This window comes from Sebastes fasciatus, chromosome 8 (assembly GCF_043250625.1).
Source record: "Sebastes fasciatus isolate fSebFas1 chromosome 8, fSebFas1.pri, whole genome shotgun sequence".
In the NCBI taxonomy this organism is placed as follows: domain Eukaryota; kingdom Metazoa; phylum Chordata; class Actinopteri; order Perciformes; family Sebastidae; genus Sebastes; species Sebastes fasciatus.
The window spans coordinates 28023040-28046153 of record NC_133802.1 but is presented as its reverse complement, the minus strand read 5'-3'; the positions used below and the strand labels follow the sequence as shown (position 1 = coordinate 28046153).

The window sequence follows — 23114 nt, the reverse complement described above, 5'->3', positions numbered from 1 at the left end:
AATATTTTATGGCTGGTGATTCTAATGTTTCCTTGAAATGTAGCCAGGGCCTTGCAGATTTTACTTCCTCTTTTATTTGTACTGTCTTACGTACTAATGGGCTAGGTTAATTAAGCTTCCCCTTTCTTAAAACAACAATGTGAATATTCAAAAACAAGATTGTGTGCGTCAAATGGCCTTTTTTTCCTATTTAAATAATTCTTCAAAGGGTGCAGAGACCTCCAAAACAGCACGTATACCAGATAATTTCACTTCCTTTTTATGTTACTCGGCCATGCATGACAGGCTTTAATTATAAGAATGAGGATGTTCAAATAACTTGTTTATGATAGAAGTGAACTTAATCTACTTTCAAAATCATTGATCATGTTGTACTCCAAAGATGTATGAATATTTCTTTCAACACTTTAGCTCCTATAACATTTTTAAATGTGTTTTTTTTACCAGCCAATTAACAACTAACTGTTTTTTTGCCTAAACTGAAAAAAGTTGTAGTTTTGTTGCCTAAACCTAAAGAAGTTTCAGTTTTGTTGCCTAAACCTAAAGAGGTTGTAGTTTTATTGCCCTAAACCTAAAGAGGTTGTAGTTTTATTGCCTAAACTTAAAGAAGTTGTGGTTTTATTGTTTAAACCTAACTGGGGTTTTGTTGCCTAAACCTAAAGATGTTGTAGTTTTATTTCCCTAAACCTAAAGAAGTTGTAGTTTTATTGTCCTAAACCTAAAGAAGTTGTAGTTTTATTGCCCTAAACTTAAAGAAGTTGTAGTTTTGTTGCCTAAACCTAAAGAAGTTGCAGTTTTGTTGCCTAAACCTAAAGAAGTTGTAGTTTTATTGTCCTAGACCTAAAGAGGTTGTAGTTGTATTGCCCTAAACCTAAAAAAAGTTGTAGTTTTGTTGCCTAAACTTAAAGAAGTTGTGGTTTTGTTACCTAACTGTTCTTTGTTGCCTAAACCTAAAGAAGTTGTAGTTTTATTGTTTAAACCTAACTGGGTTTTTGTTGCCTAAACCTAAAGAAGTTGCAGTTTTGTTGCCTAAACCTAAAGAGGTTGTAGTTTTATTGCCTAAACCTAAAGAAGTTGTAGTTTTGTTGCCTAAACCTAAATAGGTTGTAGTTTTATTGCCCTAAACCTAAAGAAGTTGTAGTTTTGTTGCCTAAACCTAAAGAGGTTGTAGTTGTATTGCCTAAACCTAAAGAATTTGTAGTTTTGTTGCCTAAACTTAAAGAAGTTGTAGTTTTACTGCCTAAACCTAAAGAAGTTGTAGTTTTGTTGCCTAAACCTAAATAGGTTGTAGTTTTATTGCCCTAAACCTAAAGAAGTTGTAGTTTTGTTGCCTAAACTTAACGAAGTTGTAGTTTTACTGCCTAAACCTAAAGCAGTTGTAGTTTTGTTGCCTAAACTTAAAGAAGTTGTAGTTTTATTGCCTAAACCTAAAGAAGTTGTTGTTTTGTTGCCTAAACCTAAAGAGGTTGTAGTTTTATTGCCCTAAACCTAAAGAAGTTGTAGTTTTGTTGCCTAAACCTAAAGAAGTTGTAGTTTTGTTGTCTAAACCTAAAGAAGTTGTAGTTTTATTGCCCTAAACCTAAAGAAGTTGTAGTTTTGTTGCCTAAACCTAAAGAAGTTGTAGTTTTATTGCCCTAAACCTAAAGAAGTTGTAGTTTTGTTGTCTAAACCTAAAGAGGTTGTAGTTTTATTGCCCTAAACCTAAAGAAGTTATAGTTTTATTGCCCTAAACTTAAAGAAGTTGTAGTTTTGTTGTCTAAACCTAAAGAGGTTGTAGTTTTATTGCCCTAAACCTAAAGAAATTATAGTTTTATTGCCCTAAACTTAAGGAAGTTGGAGTTTTTTGGTCTAAACCTAAAGAAGCCTTTTTGTTTGTGCTCAAATGTGACATTTCATTCAATTTTACATGTTAGGACTTGACTACCAGACAGACCACAATCAAACAGGAGTTTTCCTTATCTTCACACACACACACACACACACACACCCACACACTCTCTCTCATGAGTCAGATGACAGTAAGTTTCACTTCTCATGAAACCAGAGCTGCTGTAGGTGAATCAACGGCAGAGAAACAGTGAAGACGCTTGTTCACTCTTTCAGCTTGGCAAACACACTTCATCCTGCAGTAATTCAGGTATGCTACATAACATTACTACAACAGGTTTATAACAACTTGTCTGATATGTAAATGTTTCATGGTTTCATTCATGCTTAAATGTACACATGCTTGCACCACAGGCGACCCAGGAAAATGCTTCCGCTGGTGGTAGCAGTGCTCATGCTCGTCTCTACTACCTGTGGAGAAAACCCTGCAGTGCAAGTCGTCCTGAATAACAAAGGACTTCAGTACGGTAAGGCCATGTGAGATGTGGTTATTCACTCACTTGTTAAGTTAAATTAAACCCCAAATAACTGCTTTGTGTGTCATTAGATGGATTTGCAGCCAAATGAGTCTTTTCATAAAGATCCCAACAAAATTGTACATTAGACATGATTCATTCACAACTATTCAACTGTCAGACAGCAGAGTGTTTCCTGATAAGGACCACTACTTTAAATCATTCCTGCCAACAGCTGTATCAACATACAGTACAATGACTTTCCTCTGTGCAGGAAGAGGAGACTTATCTTCTGAATGGCAATGCACAAGGCACATTTTACTTTCAATTTGCATAGCAGAGATGTACCTTTAATTCTATTTTATTGTATTTTTCATTTCTTCTATCTAGTGTAAAGTAGTTGGTATGTACAGTTACATGCATGTTTTTTGTGATCTATGTAAAGTCTTTCTATCTATCTATCTATCTATCTATCTATCTATCTATCTATCTATCTATCTATCTATCTATCTATCTATCTATCTATCTATCTATCTATCTATCTATCTATCTATCTATCTATCTATCTATCTATCTATAAAACTGTACATATGTGCTGTTGGTCCCAGGAAAGCATGTGGGTGCAGGATGGATCCAGGACAGGTTGAAGCTCATCTCTCTCCCTGAGATCAGTGGTAAAGTCTTGGACGTACACTATGCACTATCGGGGTAGGATTACATTTAACATTCTTGAATATCTTTTCTTTTATACTTTGATTTATTTCATTAGACATGTTTACATGAGTCAGATCTGTGTCCTCTCACCTATATCTACACCTGTCTTTGTCTCTCTCCCCATGTGCACTATAGCATCAGCATAACACAGTGTGACTTCCCAGAGCCGTCTGTTGAGTTCTATCAGAACATCACAGGATTCAAGACGTCCGCCTCAGGCCTCAGTGTCGCATTAGCCGGCGAGTGGACGACACGCCTTGGCGTCATGTGAGTTTCCAGACATGTAAAACTCCTTGATTGATGAAGTCAGTAACCCCACAATCAAAGTTTGTGGACAGGTTTTGGGGCAAAAGACAAATCTTCAGAGCACCTGAGGAAATCTGATTATCCTCTTTACCATAATATAAAAGTGATTGTTACAAATGTTTAAGTTACACAGAAATTTTACATGAAGTCTAAATGAGGAAGTGATATTAAGTTCATCTGAGGTTTGTTAGAAAAGGAAGTGTGTCCTTAAAGGTATCATGTGAGCTGTTCATCATTGGCTGTTTTCTTTCAGATGAGAAATCCCCTGATGCTACAGCAGCTAGACCGTCCTCGCTTTTTAAATTGAACTGATCTTTATGTCGGTCTTTAAAGGGTCTTATTATAAGAGAGAGCACATTGCATATATAGGCTACATTACTGTGATACAATCACACAAAGAAGCATTAATTAATAACCATCTGACCTTCACTCTCAAAAAGGAAGAAACCAGTTATTTTGGTGGCTTCCTGTTTTCTCACCCAGTACCATGAAGACACTTTGGGTGTCATCCACCCAGTTAATGTTGAAAGTGAAAGTAACAGCTAACTGTGGATATTATTAACATTCAGTTTATATCAAAGCAAATAGACCCATATGCCCATTCTTTAATTGCCATTTTAATCTGACCTTTAACTTTTTCTAACTCCAGATTTATTATTTGGTCACTGATGCTTGAATTGGTATGCCAGCAATGATAACCCTTTATTCAAGTGTGCTATTAGTATACTTCTTTTAAACTCAAAATAAGAGTATGCTTTCAGTTTACTTTTTATGTCCTTATCCGAGATAACCTTAACAAAATTATTCTTAAGTACACTTGTCTTATACTGAAGCAAGTATAATTGCATTCTCCGTTGCCACCGCGTTATTACCGCGTTGCCACCGCAGAGGCACGCGAGAAAAACTAATTTTATTCATTTGTTTTAATCTCATCACAAAATATCAAGTCAAATAAGCAAAAGGAGCAAATCTCTTAATGTAATACATAAATCATTGGCTAAGTACTATAAGTTAAATACTAGTATACTCACAGTAAAAAAATATTAAACTAGTAGTTTACTAAGAGTATACTTTCATAAACTAAAAAGTGGGCTACAAGTATATAACTAGTAAACTAACAGTATATAGCTATAAGTTCACTTGTAGTGTAGTTGCAGTACAAAATACAAGATGTAAACTGGTTGTGTTCTCAAAGTTTACTATTCTCATACTAAAAGTACACTTAAAGGGACTATTTGTAACTTTCAGAAATGCTTCTTAACAGCGACACCTGTGGCCGTGAAATCAACGAAAGTCAGTGTTGGGCTCGCACTTGCTCGCTCTAAATATACCTGAACGAGCGTCGCTCAAAACAGTGAGGCGACACATGTCAGCTAAAACCACAATATCACTCTATATTTCAGCTGCTTGGCAGTAATGTTAGCTGACCAGACGAAGGTCTCTCCATGAACATGATTTAGATCTGATCTTAGTGTTGGCTTTTCCTGCCTAAGTGCAGGCTGAAGCAGCGGGGCTCTGCAGCGTGTCTCCCTGCTCTCTCCGCCCGCAGCCGGAGAGAGCAGAGGAGACACCGGCACCCGGTCGGTAACGAGAAGACAACGTAACTCTCTGAAGAGCTCCGTCACTTCACAAGACACGGGAAAGCTCTGTTGGTCTGGAGGAGCTGCAGCATTTATTTCTGCACAAACGTCCCCTGTACATTCACTAGATATTCTCAGAGCTAAACTAACTCTTCTGAAGTGAGGAGTGAGCGCGCGTTCACGTCTAGAGGTGGAAGACGCGCGCGCTGTCTGAGTGAAGGAGAGCAGGCAGCGGAGACGAGGCTCCGGCCACACGCGAGCGCGAATATGCCAACGCGCATGTGTGCCGACCCGCTACAATTATACGCTTAAAAAGTTACAAACAGTCCCTTTAAAAATATACTTTTATAAACTCAAAAGTGGGCCAATTTAGTCCCAAAAAATATTGAAGTAGTACACTTACAAGTATACTACCAAAACATTGATATTAGTATACGTACTATATAAAGTATACTTGGGAAATATACTTGAAGTATACTACTTTTTCATAAGGGAAATGACTATTTAATGTACTGTAAACATGAGAGCGAGGGAGGGAAAATATACTTTCATTATTAAGATAGATTTTTAATCAGGTGTTATTTAAAATGTATGTTTAATATGTTATAATTTGGACACTGAGGCTTTTGAGATGTATGTTACGTGAATAAACGTTCACCAACACCAACGTGCACTGACTTTGTTTGTACTGTGTGTTTTCAGACATGACGGGGGATCATTCACCATGGCTATATTTAGTCTGGATGTGACCTCTGCAGTGGAGATGGGGAAGGATGCTGACGGGCATCTGTCTGTCACCAGTCAACACTGTGATGCTCGGGTCGGAGACGTGGACGTACAATTTCGAGGTGGAGCCAGGTACAGTAGAGCAGAGGAGAAGAGAGAGGAAGAGAGAAGGGGTGATACTGGTGTCAACATTTAAGCCCTGCATTTGTCATTTGTCAACAGTTGGATATTCCAGCCTTTTGTGAAGTATTTCAAGGGGCGTATCGAGGGTGAAATCGAGAGCTCAGTGAGTGTTTATATATATATATCTTTGTCACATGTATCAATGGAGGCTCTCTCTATGCTGTATGATCATTTTAGTGGTGAACATTGAAGGACATTTGCTTTGTTGTTTCCTCCATAGCTCTGCTCTTATGTGGAGGGATCCATTGCAAACTTGGAGTCCCACCTACAGGCCATGAACGGTATTGCAGCGTTGATAGCAGTTACACAGTCCAAAAGTTACTTTACCTTAACCTTTTCCACTCAAAAAATGGTCTCACTGTATGAAATGGCGGCCGATGACACCGCCGCTCCCAAGGAGTGGAAGAGGTTAAGCCAAAAGTAGATTAACAGTCAATAACTTAAATATATAAATAGATAATGCAGTCTATGAATGATTTCTGCTCTTCATCAGTTTCCTTTGAAGTGGGTCAAGACTTCACCTTTGACCTCTCTCTCACCGGTGCACCCGTTATTGATGCTTCAAGTATGAATCTGGGACTCAAGGTAAAGATACACACAATCTATTTTCATTTTGTAGAAGTCCCCGGACTTTTGGCTGCATCATTTCAGGCAAAATAATAATAGAAACACCCACGTATATGTCCAACACGCTCTGACAACCATCATTTACAATATGGGTTTTTGCCAAAACACAAGAAAATATATTATAACAACAAAAAGTGATAATTGATCATTTGTAACTCTTGATTTAAAGGGAGAGTTCTACGATATCAAATCTCACACGGAGCCTCCCTTCGTGTCCAAGCCGTTCACCATGCCCCAGCAGCCGGGCTACATGTTGTCAGCGGGTCTGTCTGAATTCACCCTGAACTCGTACTTATATCGACTCTTCTCAGCTGGACTGCTTCAGGTCCTCATCACTGACAGCATGGTAAGTGCACCTGAAACTTAATAAGAATTGATTACTTTCTGCCCTAATCTATATCTGTGATTAAGAAATGTTGTTTCATTCTTAGATACCTCCATCCTTCCCTTTGCACCTGAATACCAGCTCAATGGGGCCTTACATCCCTCAGGTAAGTCCATCTGTAGCAATATCAATACAGTACTCATGTGAAGCCACAGCTTGTGGTTTATACTCGGGCAGTCCATCGATTAAAATACTTAATCGCATGATTGTCCATAGTTAATCAGATTAATCACACCATTTTTAAGTGCTCTACTGTTCGTCAGGTATTTAATACTCTTATCAACATGGGAGTGGGCAAATATGCTGCTTTATGCAAAATGTATGTATATATTTATTATTTGAAATCAATTAACAACACAACACAATGACAAATATTGTCGAGAAACCCTCACAGGTACTACATTTAGCATAAAAAATATGCTCAAATCATAACAGGGCAAACTGCAGCCCAACAGGCAACAACAGCTGTCAGTGTGTCAGTGGGCTGACTTGACTATGACTTGCCCCAAACTGCATGTGATTATCATAAAGTGGGCATGTCTGTAAAGGGGAGACTCGTGGGTACCCATAGAACCCATTTTCATTCACACATCTTGAGGTCAGAGGTCAAGGGACTCCTTTGAAAACGGCCATGCCAGTTTTCCTCGCCAAAATTTAGTGCAAGTTTATAGCGTTATGTTAATTTCAGACTAGTCTACTTTGCTACTTGCACTTAGCAACATTTGGAAAAAATGCTAATATGAAAAGAACACAAAAGACTAGAAAAAGCAACTTGATTACAAACACGAGTCCCTGACCTGCTTTGTATCCTTGTATCTCTCCCTGCTTTAATCTCTGCACAGAATCTCAGTTAGTCACAACAGTTGACTCTGTACTGCTCATGAAAACATGCTCTTAAAGTTGTCCAAATATCATAATGAAATGTTTACCATCTACTTTTCTCTCTCTTTGTCTCTGCAGCTTCCCAAATTGTTTCCGGATCTTCTGATGACTCTGCTGGTTTATGCCGGAGAGATGCCCATGTTTTCCTTCCAGCCTGGTGTTGTAAAACTGGACTTTCAGGGCGCCGTGAAGGCGTTCGCCATCCAGCCAAACGGTACCCAGACCCCCCTGTTCAAACTCAACGCTGTGAGTACTTTTGTTTTCTGGCCTTTTTTTACTCTTTATATCAACAATTCATCAAAGTAGTTGTATAGCGGATATTATTATTATTATTATTATTATTATTATTAGTAGTAGTAGTAGTAGTACATTCACACCTTGTAGCTGCCCAGTATAGCGTTATTATTTGTGCCTCAATCCTGAGCGTCCCATGGGACATCTTGAGCACAGAAAAAAAAATGTTTGCATGCACATAATTATTGAAATTTAAGTTTTGTAGAGAAATTATTATGACTCATATAATCATTTAATTTGAGCAAATTTAAACAATTAATTTGTGTGTCTTCTGGACAACAAGTCACACTACAGTCCATCATAGATTCATTTAAACTAGTGCTAAAAGGATTCACCAATTAATCAAATTAGTTAATCAACAGAAAATAAATGGACAATTATTCAGATTATTTATTAATAGTTTAAATCATCTATCAAGCAAAAATGCTAAAAAGAAATCACCAGTTCTCAAATGTGGGGTTTCTGACGTGTCATAGACGATACAATGACTTGATTAAGTAGGAAAAACAATTGACAGATTAATGATAATAAACATAATCTTTGATCACAGTTGTAATTTAAACCTCTTTCTTTCAGGACTTACAGTCCAGCGGTAAAGTGTGGATTGATGGTGATAGACTGAAGGGCTCCATGACGATGGACAAGTGAGCATCACTACGTTTTAAAACACACACCTGAGCCTGTTTTAGTTCACAAACTTAAAGTAATGATATTTCTTTCTGTCAAACAGTTTCACACTGACACTGGCGTCGAGTGAAGTGGGAACCTTTCAGGTAGGTGACACATCACATTATATGTTGGTCACAGGCACAGGTATGTGTGTACGAACTGAGGAGAGTCATATTGTGACCGTTACAAATCACGTTTCTCTTTGCAGACTGTTCCTTTGGAAAAATTAACGAAGACGGGACTGAAGCTAGGCTTTGCAAAACTGAACAGTGAGTCTGAGTTACATGTTTTTTTATGTTCAGTTCTCATGAGATGAACAATTAGTAGCGTATATACGTGTATATATATATATATATTTATATATATAGTAATTTACACTCCACTCTGATCATCATTCTTGCTACAAAAATATATTTAATACTTAAGTTTGCTTTATTTCTTTAGTCTGCTTTGCGGTGTAGGCCTATTTTATTATTACACTCTTTGGAAGTTTATCTGGTAAAAATAGCAACTAAATGCATTTAATGCTATTTCTTATCTTCATTACAGTAAACCAGAGCAGCACAGGGGGATATAATGCATTTTGTCCTTCAGAATATGCCCATACAATACTGCACCGATCCAACATACTGAACATAATGTATAATGTGTACTCTACTTGTACTTTTCTGTTTCAGCGGAACTGGCCAACGGTTTTGTTTTACCCAGAATGAAACACGCAGAGCTGGTCAACACAGTTCTGGGGGTGGAAGAGGTCAGTGTTTGTAAAAGATTACTCGTGAAATGTTAATTTTACAAGTAGAACGTGTCACTGGGCTAACCATTGTGTTTATTTCTAACAGGGATTTATAGCCATCTCTTCAGATGCTAAGGTGTCGCTGACAGACAGAGGCTTCAACTGACGGACAAACAAGGACACCATTCAGTAAACTAACTGGATTTGTCTCTATCTATATCTGACAACGTCATGATAAAAGCACCAGTGTGTTTAAAAGGGCAAGCTACATAATCAAAATGTACAAATCTACAGCCTTCATGTCAAATCAACAGTGATTACGCCTGCAGTTCATCTTTATAAATGCATATAAAGGGGGATTTAGCCTCAAACCTGATCTTTTTTTCACACAATCCAGTATTAAAACAATTTTTTTAAAGTGCATTCTGACTGTTTCATTAATATATTGTAGAAAAATGTAGACAATTCTGGTTTCATTCAATTCATATACCACTAGAGGGCACCAAAATTATACTCTAGATTACAGTGTAACATTATGGAGAGGGTCAGGATTACTGGACAGTAGTACCGCATTAAATTAAAAAATAAATTTAAAGACATTTGAACTTTAATTTAATGCAATTTTTGACCCCCAGGAATAGGAATATCTTGATGTATCTCCATTTTTCACTAAAGAAACAATTAGTGGTATAGTTAATTAAATGAAATATACAGTTTTCTCACACATCTACCCTGAGGCCTGTACTACGAAGCGAGTTCAACATACCCGGGGTATCTTCTCGTTATCTTGCTTAACTAACCCTAACAAACAAGATCTCGCTAAACTGTTCTCCGAAGCTGGTTATCAACTCGGTAACTCAACCCAGGGTTTCTCTGTCTGGATATGAGTGCGTTCACACGATCGAGGAGGTGCAGCATCTGACCAATCACAGACATGAACAAGACTACTGACGGACAGGCAGAGCGGCACATTATACAAAGAGTAAACTATATTAGACAAATACGAAGAAGTTAAACACATAATCCAGACTAAACGTAACACAGTTGAAGCTGCCAAATGCAGGAAGAACAGCTGGAAAAAGAAAAAACTCCAGATGTGTGAATGCGCAAATCAACAGATTTATTAATTTAACTGAATACTCAAAAGTAACGTTTACTTGTCTAAAAATAAATAGCGTTTACGAGATTAATAGATGAATGGAAAACAATTCGTTTTAAACATAAAGTTTCAGATAGCGTCTGAGTATTTAAACATCCTTTCACCTGCTTCCCCCTCTCTGACGGTGTGAAACGGACTCAAGCGAAAGTAAAAAAAATAAATATAAAAATATAATTCAAAGCGGTAAACCCACAGCATAAAGTCAGCTGTCCTTCCTGTATTTGTCAGTTTAAACTGTTGTTTTTAGCCTGGATTATGATTTAAATTTCTTCACGTGTGTGATATTATCATACAATCCGCTCACTGAGCTCTGATTGGTCAGTAGGAGGTGCTTTCATAGGAGTTGATCTCTGATCTGGAACATAACCTGCTCCAGAGCAGTTTAGCCATTCAGCATAAATTACCATGGTGATCTACCCCGGTAAGAAGTGAACCAGCTTCGTAGTACCGATAACCTAGAGTTAACATTGAAGTTACCTCGATAACCGCAAATCCTGGTTCGTAGTACAGGCCTCTGGTAGTCTCGTCAATAAAACTGGCAGGAGCCAATTACCTGCATATTTTTTACTGAAAAGTAAACTAAACATCCAAGGCGACAATAAAGAAATGCTTCAGACTAGGTCTGTCACACTATCAGATTTTCTCTCCAAGATTATCGTGGCCAAAAGAATTCACAATAACAATACTAATCGCAATATCTATAGAAAATTGAAAAAATAATAATCAGTGAAATTCATCTTCAACTGTTTATTGCGCATTTATTGTACATTTTGTCTCTTTGACAAATGAAATACACTCAAAATATGAGTATTATTATATAAGACATTTCATTTTTTTAATATCATAGTTGTCATTAATATTGCGACACCCTTCAATATTACCAACTGAACTTGATTCCTCTGTTTGTACACTAGAAGAGGTTGATTAAAGACGGTCCACATGATTTCTGGTTTGGGAGAATAAACCTCCAGAGTTGAGACGTTTAACAAAAAACCACATCACCACCATATTCATGAAACAATGACCTTTATTTATTTTGAAACATTTCAGTGTGCACTCTTTAGACTCTTGTCACATGTTCACATTCTTGGAATGTAAATATAAATATAAGCCCATTTACAGCCACTGTGTTTCTAAAAATGTTCACCCTAGAAAAACGTCACACTTTCAGTCATGAAACGAGACACTGTGAGGACAACCGACTGGCTGACGGGTCAGTGAAGCAGCTGACCAGACTTCAAACGGAGTGATCCTGAGCTGGACACGATGAGGAGTTAGTTTATTATGAACTAGCTTTTAAAAAATAATCTCAGCTGAACTGGAAGAAGGTGTGAACAAGACTGACCTACTGTAGATACACAGAAGATTTACTGAACTGAGAACATGAGCGGAGCAGGATGCCGACTGTGGAGCATCGTGGAAGACTCGTGATGCGGAGCTCCATTAACAGATATTGTAAAGATGCTTTCGTTGTACCACAAACCCCTCTGATGTAAACTTTAATTCGTAGAACTGTATTACTTATTAAAATTTCTAGAGAGAAGAACGAACAAGAGTTACAAAGTTATTATATCTCCTTCATCTCAATGTGGTCTTCATGAAGGAAGCAAACAGGGAAACTGAACTATGTAGCACCTGAGAGTCCACTGAGGGATACGGAAGGGACATGTAGTATGAAAACACCACAAGCTTTTCAAAACTCAATCAATTTAACAGCCTTTGTCAATGTTCGCTAATACAAATATACTATAAATAACACCATCTATAGACAGTTTGAAAATAATCGGACCAAGCATACGGAGTGGGTTTGTTCATGATCAGAAATGAAGTGTTTTGGGATACTAAATCGTTACAGTTATTTCAACCTTCACATTTTATGTTGGCACACTCAGCGACCCTGAACACAACCCTGCAGAGCTCCTCCTACAACACTGCTGAACGTTTGCAACACATTAAAACACTGTGGTCGATAGGATCGTTCGAGATGAACCACGTCTAACCTGGAGAGCAGACGAGATCGGGCGGCGGCAGCAGGCGGCGGTGACAAAAAGCTGCGGTCAAGTCAGACAGTTTCCGGCACAGGAAGTCACAGATAGGGCTGACACCAATACTTTGGAGCTTTGACTTTTTTTTATGTCTGCCTTGTAAAGCACATTGTAATGCTCGTTTTGATAAGTGCTATATAAATAACTTTTATTGTTGTTATTATTATTATTATTATTATTATTATTAATAAATTAAAATATTACAATTACACAGAAAAATCTGGATTTTCTAGCAATTGCAGCGCCTGGCTCTAAAAACTGCGGCCGCCTCGATCTTGTGAGGTCATTGTGCACGACGTCAGAGCAAGAGACAAATCCACTGTGTTTTCCAATACCCATACTACTATACCAGAAAAATATTTAGTATGTCCCAATACATAGTATGTGTTTTGCAGTATGCAAGCCAGCATGCTTTTCTGACTATTCTTACCCACAATCCTCTGCACAGCGGATATATGAGCAAGAAGGTCGAAGTTCAAGGCGCAATGTTATGACGAAAGTAGTATGTCCCAATTGTATGCATACTGCATGAAACATTAAGTACTTTGTGTGGGCAGCTGCAGTACATACGAAAAGCAAAAGTATGCGATTTGGAACGTACCCCTAACCAGAATGCATTGTGCGGACATCGATTCTGCGCAGGTCTGGCTCATCTCGAACTAGTCTAATGCCAACATGTTGCTCAGTGCTCACAAAAATCATTTGGCAGCTCTGCACATTTCAAGGACTTCCTCCCTTTTTAAATGTATTCAAGACCACATGCTGAAAATAAGTTAGACATTCAAGTATGCACATTCTTATACTGTAACACTTAACCGTACAGCACATCATCCGTGTAAGAGGAAATACTGACAAAGACGAGAGACTTGAAGAAATAAAGTCATTTGCACCCAAAACAAGACCAGAATGACCACTACAACATCTGAAGACCAGACCACCATGCTGGGAGACTTCCACCTGATGGCACAACACTTTCAAATGCTAAGTCGCTTGTACCAGATCTGGACAAGAACCGTCTGTCAGATGAGAGCTCTGCTTCCTCTGAGCTGCAAACAAACTGTTCACATTGCAAATCTATCAATGTCCATGTGGGGCAAAAAGCCACAGACTCTTCTGGATTATCAGCTTGCTCAGTATCTGACCTCACAGGACGGTGGAGAATAAACGCCTGGAGCTTCAACATCACAAGACAAGACAGCTGAAGCAGAGTGTAACTGTTTGCTTTTGGTGGATTTTTGGTTTTGAGATATTTTGGTCAGTTCTGCTGTACAAAGCTAGGTTGGCCAAATACTAAAAAGTTAGTGACAAGTGACTTCATTTCAGTTGTTACCAGTAGTCAACTTGCTTGCAAGGATTTGGAAACAACAAAGAGAACATTAGAGAGAGATGAAAAGATGAAGAGGAGAAAGACAGACAAGAAGAAAGTGATGGGATGATGTGGAGGCACAGTGTGAATTTTTTTAAAAAGAGCTTTAACATCACAAGACTAAGTCCTATGAGCTTCAAGTGCAGTCCAATTCAACCCTGTCTGCCATCAGCTCAATGCTCCCCGTCAGCGTCCACAGCGGCGAGTATCGAACTCGTCGGCGCAGACTGCTGAGGAGGGACGAACACACACAAACAAACGTACGTGGGGCCAAAAGGATGGGGCTGTGGTTGTTAGGATGTGTTGGCAGGTTAGGTGAGAGGAAATGTCCGAGAGGTCCATGATGGCAGAGAGAGCAGCGGGAAGGCCGGGATCATTTGTCTGCGACGGCTGCTGCCATCGGAGCACGTAGAGTACCACGAGCGGTCGCCGCCAACTCCTCGATTTCTGTGTTTAATCGTCTGATGACCCACTCCATCGCCTCCCGACCCTGAGACAGACAGACGGAGAGTATTACAAAAGATAATGTGTAGCCACGGTTATATTATTATGAAAACAGATATCATGATGAGTTATCGGAAGATTTAAAGGGCGGCTTCACCTTGCCGGCGTTGGAGGAGATGGTGTTGGCCATGAGACCCTCGAGGTAGCTGCTGAGACTGACACCTTTCACACTGATTAGAGCCTCCTGTGTCAGCACCGTCCTGAACACAATCATACAAATAAAAGGTCATAAAACAGTCAACACAATCTTAAATCTGTTATAGTTTTTGAAGCCATTTTATAACCTTTCAATTAAAACAAAAATTGCCAACATAAGCCATCAAACAACCCAATAGATCTAAGTACACATGCAGAACAGAACTAAATATAATCAAAAAATAAATAATAATAATAATAATAAATATTGCGAGTGACATTTGATGTTTATAAAAGAAAAACAGTCATTTACTTTTCAGGATCCTGCGGATGAGGCTTGTATGTCAACTTCTCGTCCACAGATACCAGGTTAGTGAAGGAGATCTGGATGGACAAAATAAAGTAAGCATTAGTCTGTGTGTCTCATTTACAATATTTACATTGTGTACGGGAATTTCAGTAAATGTAACAGCAGCTGGTGTGAGAACAGCACCATAAAGCCCATAAAAAACGGATCCTCTTCCTCTAATAAGACATTTCTCCTGGTGAACATGTTAAAGCAGAAAAAACTCAGGCGTAACTGATAACATTAACGATGGCTCCGGCTGGTATGCAGCAATTAATGTTATAATTTACACCTGTGCTAAAGTGAGTGAGTGAATAAAATGTCCACTGTTAGACAGGTCTACCACACGGATAATCAGCCAACTCAATTTAACTCCCTTGTTGTAATCCAACGTGGCGAGGTTGCAAGAAAGGTTGCAAGAAAAAGAGCATTAAATTCACCTGTGCACCATGAAGATAAAGACTCTCTTCAGAGTTCAGGTCATGTGTGAACTAACATGACATTAAACAAACTGGAAGTAGAAAGTCTTCCACACTATGGAAGCAGCCAAAAGGCCGGTATGTGAACAGCTACTTAATGAAAAGCAGGTGCCGAGGCTGACTGAGGAAACCACGACGGCTTAGGAGGACTTAATCAGTGGACATTCTTACAAAAACAAATCAATTCTGTTTTACCAGAGATATACAAGTTCTACTAGAAACAAGATCTCAAGTCTACAGATATAATGTGTTAACCAACAGAATTTCTAAATCATAATAACTTCCTTTAATCAATGTACCTATAAGATAAAGTATCACTTTGTATCAGTAGTTCTTACTGAAGGTGTACATATTCATAATGATCCATGTCAGCACTACTTACATTTGTAGATTTCAACTCAAAGCTCTTCTCTTTGGGGTCCACCACTGAATGTTCCTGAACATACGTGCATGATCTTGTTACCCCGATGATCTGCAGGAAAAAGGCACAGACTGTATATAAGTGGACGTAGTCTTTGTGATGTCATCCACAGGTTTGTGGACTACCGTTCTGAAGCCTTGAGTTCGGCATTTTGACCGTCGCCAAAGTGACACGAGAGGGTTGAGCGAAGTACAACCGACCGCTGAACAAGACATTTTTAGGCAAAATGTTAAAATTAATTTTCATGAACTGAAAACTGACTGTGAAAGGTTTAAAGTTGTAGGACTAAAACACAATCAAACCACCGGCAAACTGAGGAGGTCAAATCATAGATGCTGTCATAATGATCAAAGATCAGCCTATTGTCGATCAAAATTAAAGCATCATTACAGCTCGAGCGTTTCTCTCATCGTCTAACTTACAGACTTGGCGATGAAGGGGAGCCCCCACTCTGTGCTGAGCAGCCGGGTGCTGTGTAACCGTCCCTCTGTGTCCACACTTCTTTCCAGAACATCTACACCAAACACACCGGGGTTCATGGGGTTGGGGTACTTCTGCATGGCCGCCTTAGTCACCGTCTCCCACGGATGGCTGTTAAAACCAATAATAACATTAGAAACAGCAAGTTCCTAAATAAGGCGGACAGAACCTGCCAAAATCTGAAACAAATAAATAAATGAGTTGATAAATAAATGTCATTAAATGCAGCAAAAATATTAAAAATGAATGTAGCCATTAATTAATTGATAAAATGTGACATAAATTGGTATTTCTGTTTTACTTAGCTTCTTTATTTATATATCTCTGTATTAACTCCCTAGTTTATTTACTCTCCCCTTTATTAATTTAATGAAATAAATAATGGGGTGAAATGCAAAGGGAAAATCGTACCAGAACTAAATGTATAAATACATACATTTAAACATAAATATAAAATAAATGCAAAAATAAATCAATACAAATAAATGCAAAAATAAATCAATTACAAAAATTAATAAAAAATAAATACACAAATAAATCGGGAAAATGATATTGGAAGTCAAGCAATGGAAATCAGATTGACTGATTATGTCATTCAGCCCATTCTCACCACTTATAATGTCTAATAAAAGCTAACAAACGAATAACCTTGAAGTTCACTCACACATAGAAAACAGCAGTAGCAACATGAACAAGTGCAGTGATTCAGGACACCTGTCCTACCTTACAATGTTCCTAACAACATCATTTTCTAAAAAGCTCAGATTTGATATGCTCAATAATATTAAAGATCAGTGCAGCAGAGTCAAAATGGAGGATTCATCATAACACCAGACTGATAGGAGGAGTAACGCCCCCTCCTCACAGCCAGACCATCATGGGCTTAACTAGAAACTTCTGGAAATACACAAAACATGTTCCCACCATTGTCACACACCTATTACTGTCTGATGAGCAAAACAACACAGACAATAGGACGCATGTTCATCTCAGTCTGACAGACTGTTATGTAACCTTCATTATGATCATATCTAATAAACCGGCAGATTATATATACATATCTATATTATTTATATTATATATACTATATAAATACTTTCTCCTTATAGTAACACGTGGCTGAAACGTGTCAATAAGCTTTAATGTGTGTAAACGGCTGAACAACAAACGGTACTGAATGTGATAGCAGAAGTTAGCTTTAATGCTAACATCTAACCGCTAACCTTTAGCTAGCTGGCTAAGAGCATTCAGCTAGTTAGCTCAAGCTAATAAAAGACCAACACGTGTACAAAAAAGTGTAGATATTTGCACATTTAATAACATAAACAAACTAACAGTTATGTAACTTTACAGCTGAATCTTACCGAACTTATGTGATACCGTTAGCAGCTAGCTAAGGAGGCTAGGACCTAGCTAAGGAGGCTAGCAGTTGCGACCCGGACAGTTTAGGGAAACACACAATAACTTCTCATACCAAAGAATAAAAGTTATTAAACAGACTCTCTTCTTAAAGACGTGATCAGGGCAGACAGTTACTCACTTGAAAATGTGCTCTGACGCCCAGATCTTCATTTTGGAGGGTTTTCTGTCAGGGCTCAGGAGCCGGCGGTGCCTGATGACAGAGTGACCGCGGTGAGGAGGGAGGAAGGAAGGAGGAGCTGAAGGAAGGAAGGAGGAGAGGAAGGAAGGAAGGAGATAACCTTTAATGGACGACCCTCCTCCTGGTGGCACAGACTGGTACTGCATTATATTATATTATATTATATTATACTGTATTGTATTATATTTTATTATACTATATTATATTATGTTATGTTATATTATATTATATTATATTATATTATATTATATTATACTGTATTGTATTATATTTTATTATACTATATTATATTATGTTATGTTATATTATATTATATTATATTATATTATACTGTATTGTATTATATTATATTATATTATATTATATTACATTATACTGTATTGTATTATATTTTATTATACTATATTATATTATGTTATGTTATATTATATTATATTATACTGTATTGTATTATATTATATTATATTATATTATACTGTATTGTATTATATTATATTATATTATATTATATTGTATTATATTATATTATATTATACTGTATTGTATTATATTATATTATATTACATTATACTGTATTGTATTATATTATATTATACTATATTATATTATGTTATGTTATGTTATGTTATGTTATGTTATGTTATGTTATGTTATAATATATTATATTATGTTATATTATATTATATTATATTATATTATATTATATGATGTTATGTTATGTTATATTATATTACCCAAAGTGTGTGGAGGAGCGCTATCGCAGGTCCTTCCTTCCTGCAGCTGTCAGACTCAACAACCAGCACTGCTCCCAGTAGACTACTTACACACCAAAAACTGACAATAACCTGATATTTTCAGGTGGAATTTCATTTCATTCTCGCTGTGCAATATAATTTTCCACTTGTGCAATTTTGTTAATAGTCTGTTTATTGTCAATACTGTATATACTGCTCCTATTGTCATACTTCCTTCTATTGAAATGGTTCATATTTTGTTACACTTTGTTTAGCTTTTTTTTTACTGTGTTAACTGATGCATCTTGTTTTTTGCACTATCCCCTTTGCTGTTGTACACTGCAAATTTCCCCACTGCGGGACTAATAAAGGAATATCTTATCTTATCTTATCTTATACATGTATTTTATTTATATATCTGAGGAACTTGTAAGTTAAGTACGTAAGCACATGCATTTTTTGTTACTTTGTACTTCTCCTCCAATACATTTAATAGGCAAATATGCTTCTATTTAATTATATTTATTATTTGTTATTTAAAAAAAAGAAAGAAAGAAAGAAAATGGTAGTTGATGTGTTGTAAGGAGGCGGGACAAGCGACTGTCAAAGCTGTCAATCATGATCAAGCTCTGTTCTTATTGGGTGTAGGAAAAGACGAGCGTAACTCAAATGACGTCATCACGCACATATCCGACCTGTCCTTGAAGCTAAACAGAGTCAAGATGGTCGCATACTGGAGACAAGCAGGCCTCAGGTACAAATATATATAAATATGTATATCTACGCAGCTAGCTTTGTGGTCAGGGTTGACCACAGTGTTATATGTTATTATAACTGAATATTTAAGCAAAGTCCTTGTTGTTATTTCTGTCTATGAAGCCCCTCAGAGGTCGACATAGCTGATGGCTTTAGTTAGCTTTAACGTTAGCTTCCTCTCATGTGTTTAACTTGCTGCACTAATGTCTGCTGATAACCGTCCAACACGTGACTCTGTGTGTTTATTAAAGAAAACAGTGGTGTTTTCTCTGTCAGTACAGTTTGTCCTTCAGCATGCTGGCTAACAGTCTGTGTGTCTGTCTGTGTGTCCTCTCCTCTCTGCAGCTACATCCGCTTCTCGGCTATCTGTGCCAGCGCGGTGCGAGCTGCGATGAAGCCGCAGTTCCAGGTCGCCGCGATGAAGGCCGCAGAGTCCAACGTCAAAGTGGCCAAACCTAAAACAGCATGTAAGTTTCATCTAATATTATAATTTATACCAGCCACTGGAGAGATCATGTCATCATCAGCACCCTGACTGTTCAAGGAGAGGCAGTGGTGTGACATTGAGGTGGTGACAGAGTGCAGGTTGTCAGTGGTGGAAGAAGTCTTCAGAGCATTTAGATAGCAATACTAACATACAGTGATAAAACTGTTCCATTAAAACTTAAAGTCTTGCATCATATCTTTTATAAAAAAAAAATAAAAGAAGAATTGCAAGCTACATTTATATACAGCCCAGTAGTGACCTTGCTTACTTTACGTTACCTAATGGCCCCTTTCAGAGTGCTGTATTGTTATATTAGAATATTATTTCTGATGCACTAACACAGAAGCATAACTTTAACCCATTTGTGCCTAAAGACTATTAGTATATATTATATTAGTATTTATCACATTAATATATATCATCTTATGATAAGAAAAAATGCCACACCATTTGTTCTGATTTGAAAGAAAGAAAGAAAGAAAGAATGGCACTTTATTAATCCCCGAGGGGAAATTCAATTTTTTTTCACTCTGTTATTTACACAGTACACACAGGCCCGAAATACACACACATGCACAAACAGGACCTACATGCATTAATGGAGAGATGCCAGAGCGAGGGGGCTGCCCCTGATAGGCGCCCCGAGCAGTTGGGGGGTTTGGTGCCTTGCTCAAGGACACTTCGGCAGTGTCCAAGAGGCAAACTGGCTGGAGGCAAACTCCAGCGACCAGTTCCCACTCAGTACTTGGTCCATGCAGGGACTTGAATTGGTGACCCTCCAGTTCCCAATGGACTGAGCTACTGCCTTCCCCAAAAAATGGTCAAAATTCTTGAAATTTGGTATGGACATACTTTGGGTGTCAGTATGACTTTTTTTAATAGTCAAATTAAGGACTTGAAAAATAAGGAAAAATGCATTTTGTTTATTAAATGTTTTCCATATGAAATATTTGTTTACACCTCATGTGTGCATATCTTTGATATTTAACTTGTTATGAGTTCATAGATACCAAATACTTGATTGCGCTCCTTGTAGTTTCTGAGATACAGACTTATTCTTATCACACCATATCTAGTATAATCGGACACATGGGACTTCTGTTTTTTCCTAAAATATAAAGGAGCCTGTTATAAAAAGCAGTAGTCCCATCATGTGCCCAAAGACTAGATATAGTGTGATAAGAAAAAAACTCACTTTCCAGCCAAACGGTTTGACCGATTTTTGAAAATGTCTTCACATTTGTGCTTAGGCAAGCCCAGAGGACAAAAACAAATTCAGTTGCAGGCAACAAACGGGTTAATGTTGTACCTAATCAAGGTGATCATTTATAACAATGCATCATCTTTTCTAGATGAGTCTTCTGGAAACGTGCATAACATGTTTTTCATGCAAAATCTTAATCTCCAAAGTATCTAAAAATTGGACTACTGGAGGTTTTGGTTTGAATGAAACCTTGCACACACATCAGACTATGGTACATAGTTAACTGCCTACTAAGACAAGGTCATTCATTCAGTGTATATGGGTAACATTATTCTAGATCAAGGGTCCCTATACCTTCTAAACTGATACACAATACTCAATTGACACCATGTCTGGTGTATGAAGGTTACATTTTATGCTTATGCACTACTAGAAGTGTCTGCACATTACTGCTTATAACCCAGTTTGGCACCCTTCTGTGCAGAGTTGGACTTGTAGTCTTTCAAGTTTTTGTCATCCAATTTAATTTTAGAAGTTGAAAGTTTACTGTCCAAGTAGACAAACCCTAAACTTGCAGTACCTGATGTGAATGATTCTCGTTCTGTTTGGGATGCAACATCATTTTCGTGAGGTTATTTTTCAGTAATGTTTCTATGCTTTCTCTCCGTTTCCCCTCCAGGATTTGAGACCGTGATGTAGATAGTTATTCCTGGAGTTGTGAGGTCCTGTCACAGTCCTGTCCTGCACACCGTGGAGAAGGGAAAAAAAAGATGGATGACACCAAGATGACCTGAATGAAATTGCTGTATTTTCCCCCTTTCATTTGTAATTAAAATTGTATTAAAGATGAATATCTGAAATACATTAATTTTCCTTGTATTCTTGCCTTGTTGGTGAATCTGGTATTTACAGCGCAGCAGAACGAGACACTGACACATTTTTGTCTGTAACAATTTTTATTTTGGTATAAATGAATCTGCAGTAGTCTACATAGTCAGACACATGGTATTTACAGAGGTATGTGTGTGTTGAGCCATGAGTATATCAATGGTTTGTTGAAATTTCACTGATCCTGTAAGAAATTAGGGAATAGGGTGTCGTGTGTACTGTACACCAGTTAAAAACCTGAATCCAAAATCATTAGAAATGCATGCATTGCCCAGTGGACTGGAAATCAAATATAACTGGCAGGCACTTTATTTGTTTAACTGCAGTTCAGATTAATTGGTGATTTAGTCTCATAACATGTCATTGTTCTGTATGATACAGGCAAATGATACTTTATATTTCTGTCGGTAAACAAACAAATATCGGACAAGTGAATCTCACATTAATGACCTAATTGAAACTATAATCAAACCAGGAAATGTTTTTTTTTAATACTTGTAATAGTGTGAAAATTGTTTTATCCTTTTTTATATAAGTACTGATCTGCTCCCTGCTTGCCTTTTCCATGAATGCCAGAGGTCAAGATTAGTAGCAGGGTCAGAAAGGAACCCAAAATCTTCAGCAGGGTTCTTGATTACAACTGGATCATTAACCACAAGTTCTGAAATGACTACTGCACCAAATGTTATTTGCTCTAATACTTCCATTTTGAGTGCTGTTAGTTCAGTGTGGACCGCATCCACGGGTGGCGTTTCACCCTCCACAGATGGTAAGCCACCAAACCTCTAGCTGTCCTTCTTCTCTCTGGTCATCTTGATCATGGTCTCCGGCGATCGGTAGAGGAAGATGAGTTTCTCAAACAGCGTCTCTTCCAGCTCCATCTCTCCCGTCTCCCGGACCACGAAAATGTCCGTGCAGAGCTTGAGGACGCGGTCCACGCACGGCAGCTCCTCGAACATGATGGACCTGGAGATCCCGTTGAAGAACTCCCTGACGAACTTTCCGATGACCAGCACCACCGACATGTACAGACCTACGATGCTGTGGCGGAGAGAAGAGGAGCAGA

General features: G+C 37.8%; 4 protein-coding genes across 4 annotated transcripts in view; 2 read left to right on the top strand and 2 right to left on the bottom strand.

Moving 5' to 3' along the window:
* Window positions 1-2001: 2001 nt before the first annotated feature.
* LOC141773108 (bactericidal permeability-increasing protein-like) lies at window positions 2002-9865 on the top strand. The gene is made up of 16 exons (XM_074644791.1): window positions 2002-2137; window positions 2242-2354; window positions 2951-3050; window positions 3192-3323; window positions 5645-5800; window positions 5891-5954; window positions 6072-6132; window positions 6345-6436; window positions 6648-6824; window positions 6910-6969; window positions 7824-7991; window positions 8616-8683; window positions 8770-8812; window positions 8917-8977; window positions 9386-9462; window positions 9551-9865. Exons 2-16 carry the CDS (start codon window positions 2255-2257, stop codon window positions 9608-9610), a joined length of 1419 nt encoding a protein of 472 aa, XP_074500892.1. The 5' UTR covers window positions 2002-2137; window positions 2242-2254; the 3' UTR covers window positions 9611-9865.
* A 1747-nt stretch (window positions 9866-11612) lies between these two features.
* LOC141773098 (PRELI domain containing protein 3B-like) lies at window positions 11613-18068 on the bottom strand. Its single transcript, XM_074644782.1, has 6 exons — window positions 17920-18068; window positions 16322-16490; window positions 15861-15950; window positions 14967-15037; window positions 14616-14718; window positions 11613-14504 (listed from the first exon to the last, which is right to left on the bottom strand). Exons 1-6 carry the CDS (start codon window positions 17949-17951, stop codon window positions 14388-14390), a joined length of 582 nt encoding a protein of 193 aa, XP_074500883.1. The 5' UTR covers window positions 17952-18068; the 3' UTR covers window positions 11613-14387.
* Window positions 18069-19310: 1242 nt separating this feature from the next.
* Window positions 19311-22024, top strand: atp5f1e (ATP synthase F1 subunit epsilon). The gene is made up of 3 exons (XM_074644780.1): window positions 19311-19467; window positions 19815-19936; window positions 21840-22024. Coding segments are annotated over exons 1-3 (156 nt in total). The 5' UTR covers window positions 19311-19435; the 3' UTR covers window positions 21842-22024.
* Window positions 22025-22474: 450 nt separating this feature from the next.
* Window positions 22475-23114, bottom strand: part of LOC141773096 (piezo-type mechanosensitive ion channel component 2) — a 28819-nt gene continuing 28179 nt past the window's right edge. The window contains exon 49 of the mRNA XM_074644781.1: window positions 22475-23089. Within this exon, the coding sequence (XP_074500882.1) occupies window positions 22834-23089 (256 nt within the window). The 3' untranslated portion in view covers window positions 22475-22833. The remainder of the gene's footprint in view (window positions 23090-23114) is intronic.

Excerpts from the sequence above, each read along its gene's own strand:
- LOC141773108 (XM_074644791.1), top strand. The coding sequence starts at position 2,255 with ATGCTTCCGCTGGTGGTAGCAGTGCTCATGCTCGTCTCTACTACCTGT. Across the intron at positions 8,813-8,916 it reads GTGAAGTGGGAACCTTTCAG|ACTGTTCCTTTGGAAAAATT; the intron begins GTAGGTGACACA and ends TTCTCTTTGCAG. Across the intron at positions 8,978-9,385 it reads AGGCTTTGCAAAACTGAACA|CGGAACTGGCCAACGGTTTT; the intron begins GTGAGTCTGAGT and ends TTTCTGTTTCAG.
- LOC141773098 (XM_074644782.1), bottom strand. The coding sequence starts at position 17,951 with ATGAAGATCTGGGCGTCAGAGCACATTTTCAA. Across the intron at positions 15,951-16,321 it reads TCCCCTTCATCGCCAAGTCT|ATCATCGGGGTAACAAGATC; the intron begins GTAAGTTAGACG and ends TTTTTCCTGCAG. Across the intron at positions 14,505-14,615 it reads TCTCCTCCAACGCCGGCAAG|GGTCGGGAGGCGATGGAGTG; the intron begins GTGAAGCCGCCC and ends TGTCTGTCTCAG.
- atp5f1e (XM_074644780.1), top strand. The coding sequence starts at position 19,436 with ATGGTCGCATACTGGAGACAAGCAGGCCTCAG. Across the intron at positions 19,468-19,814 it reads TGGAGACAAGCAGGCCTCAG|CTACATCCGCTTCTCGGCTA; the intron begins GTACAAATATAT and ends TCCTCTCTGCAG.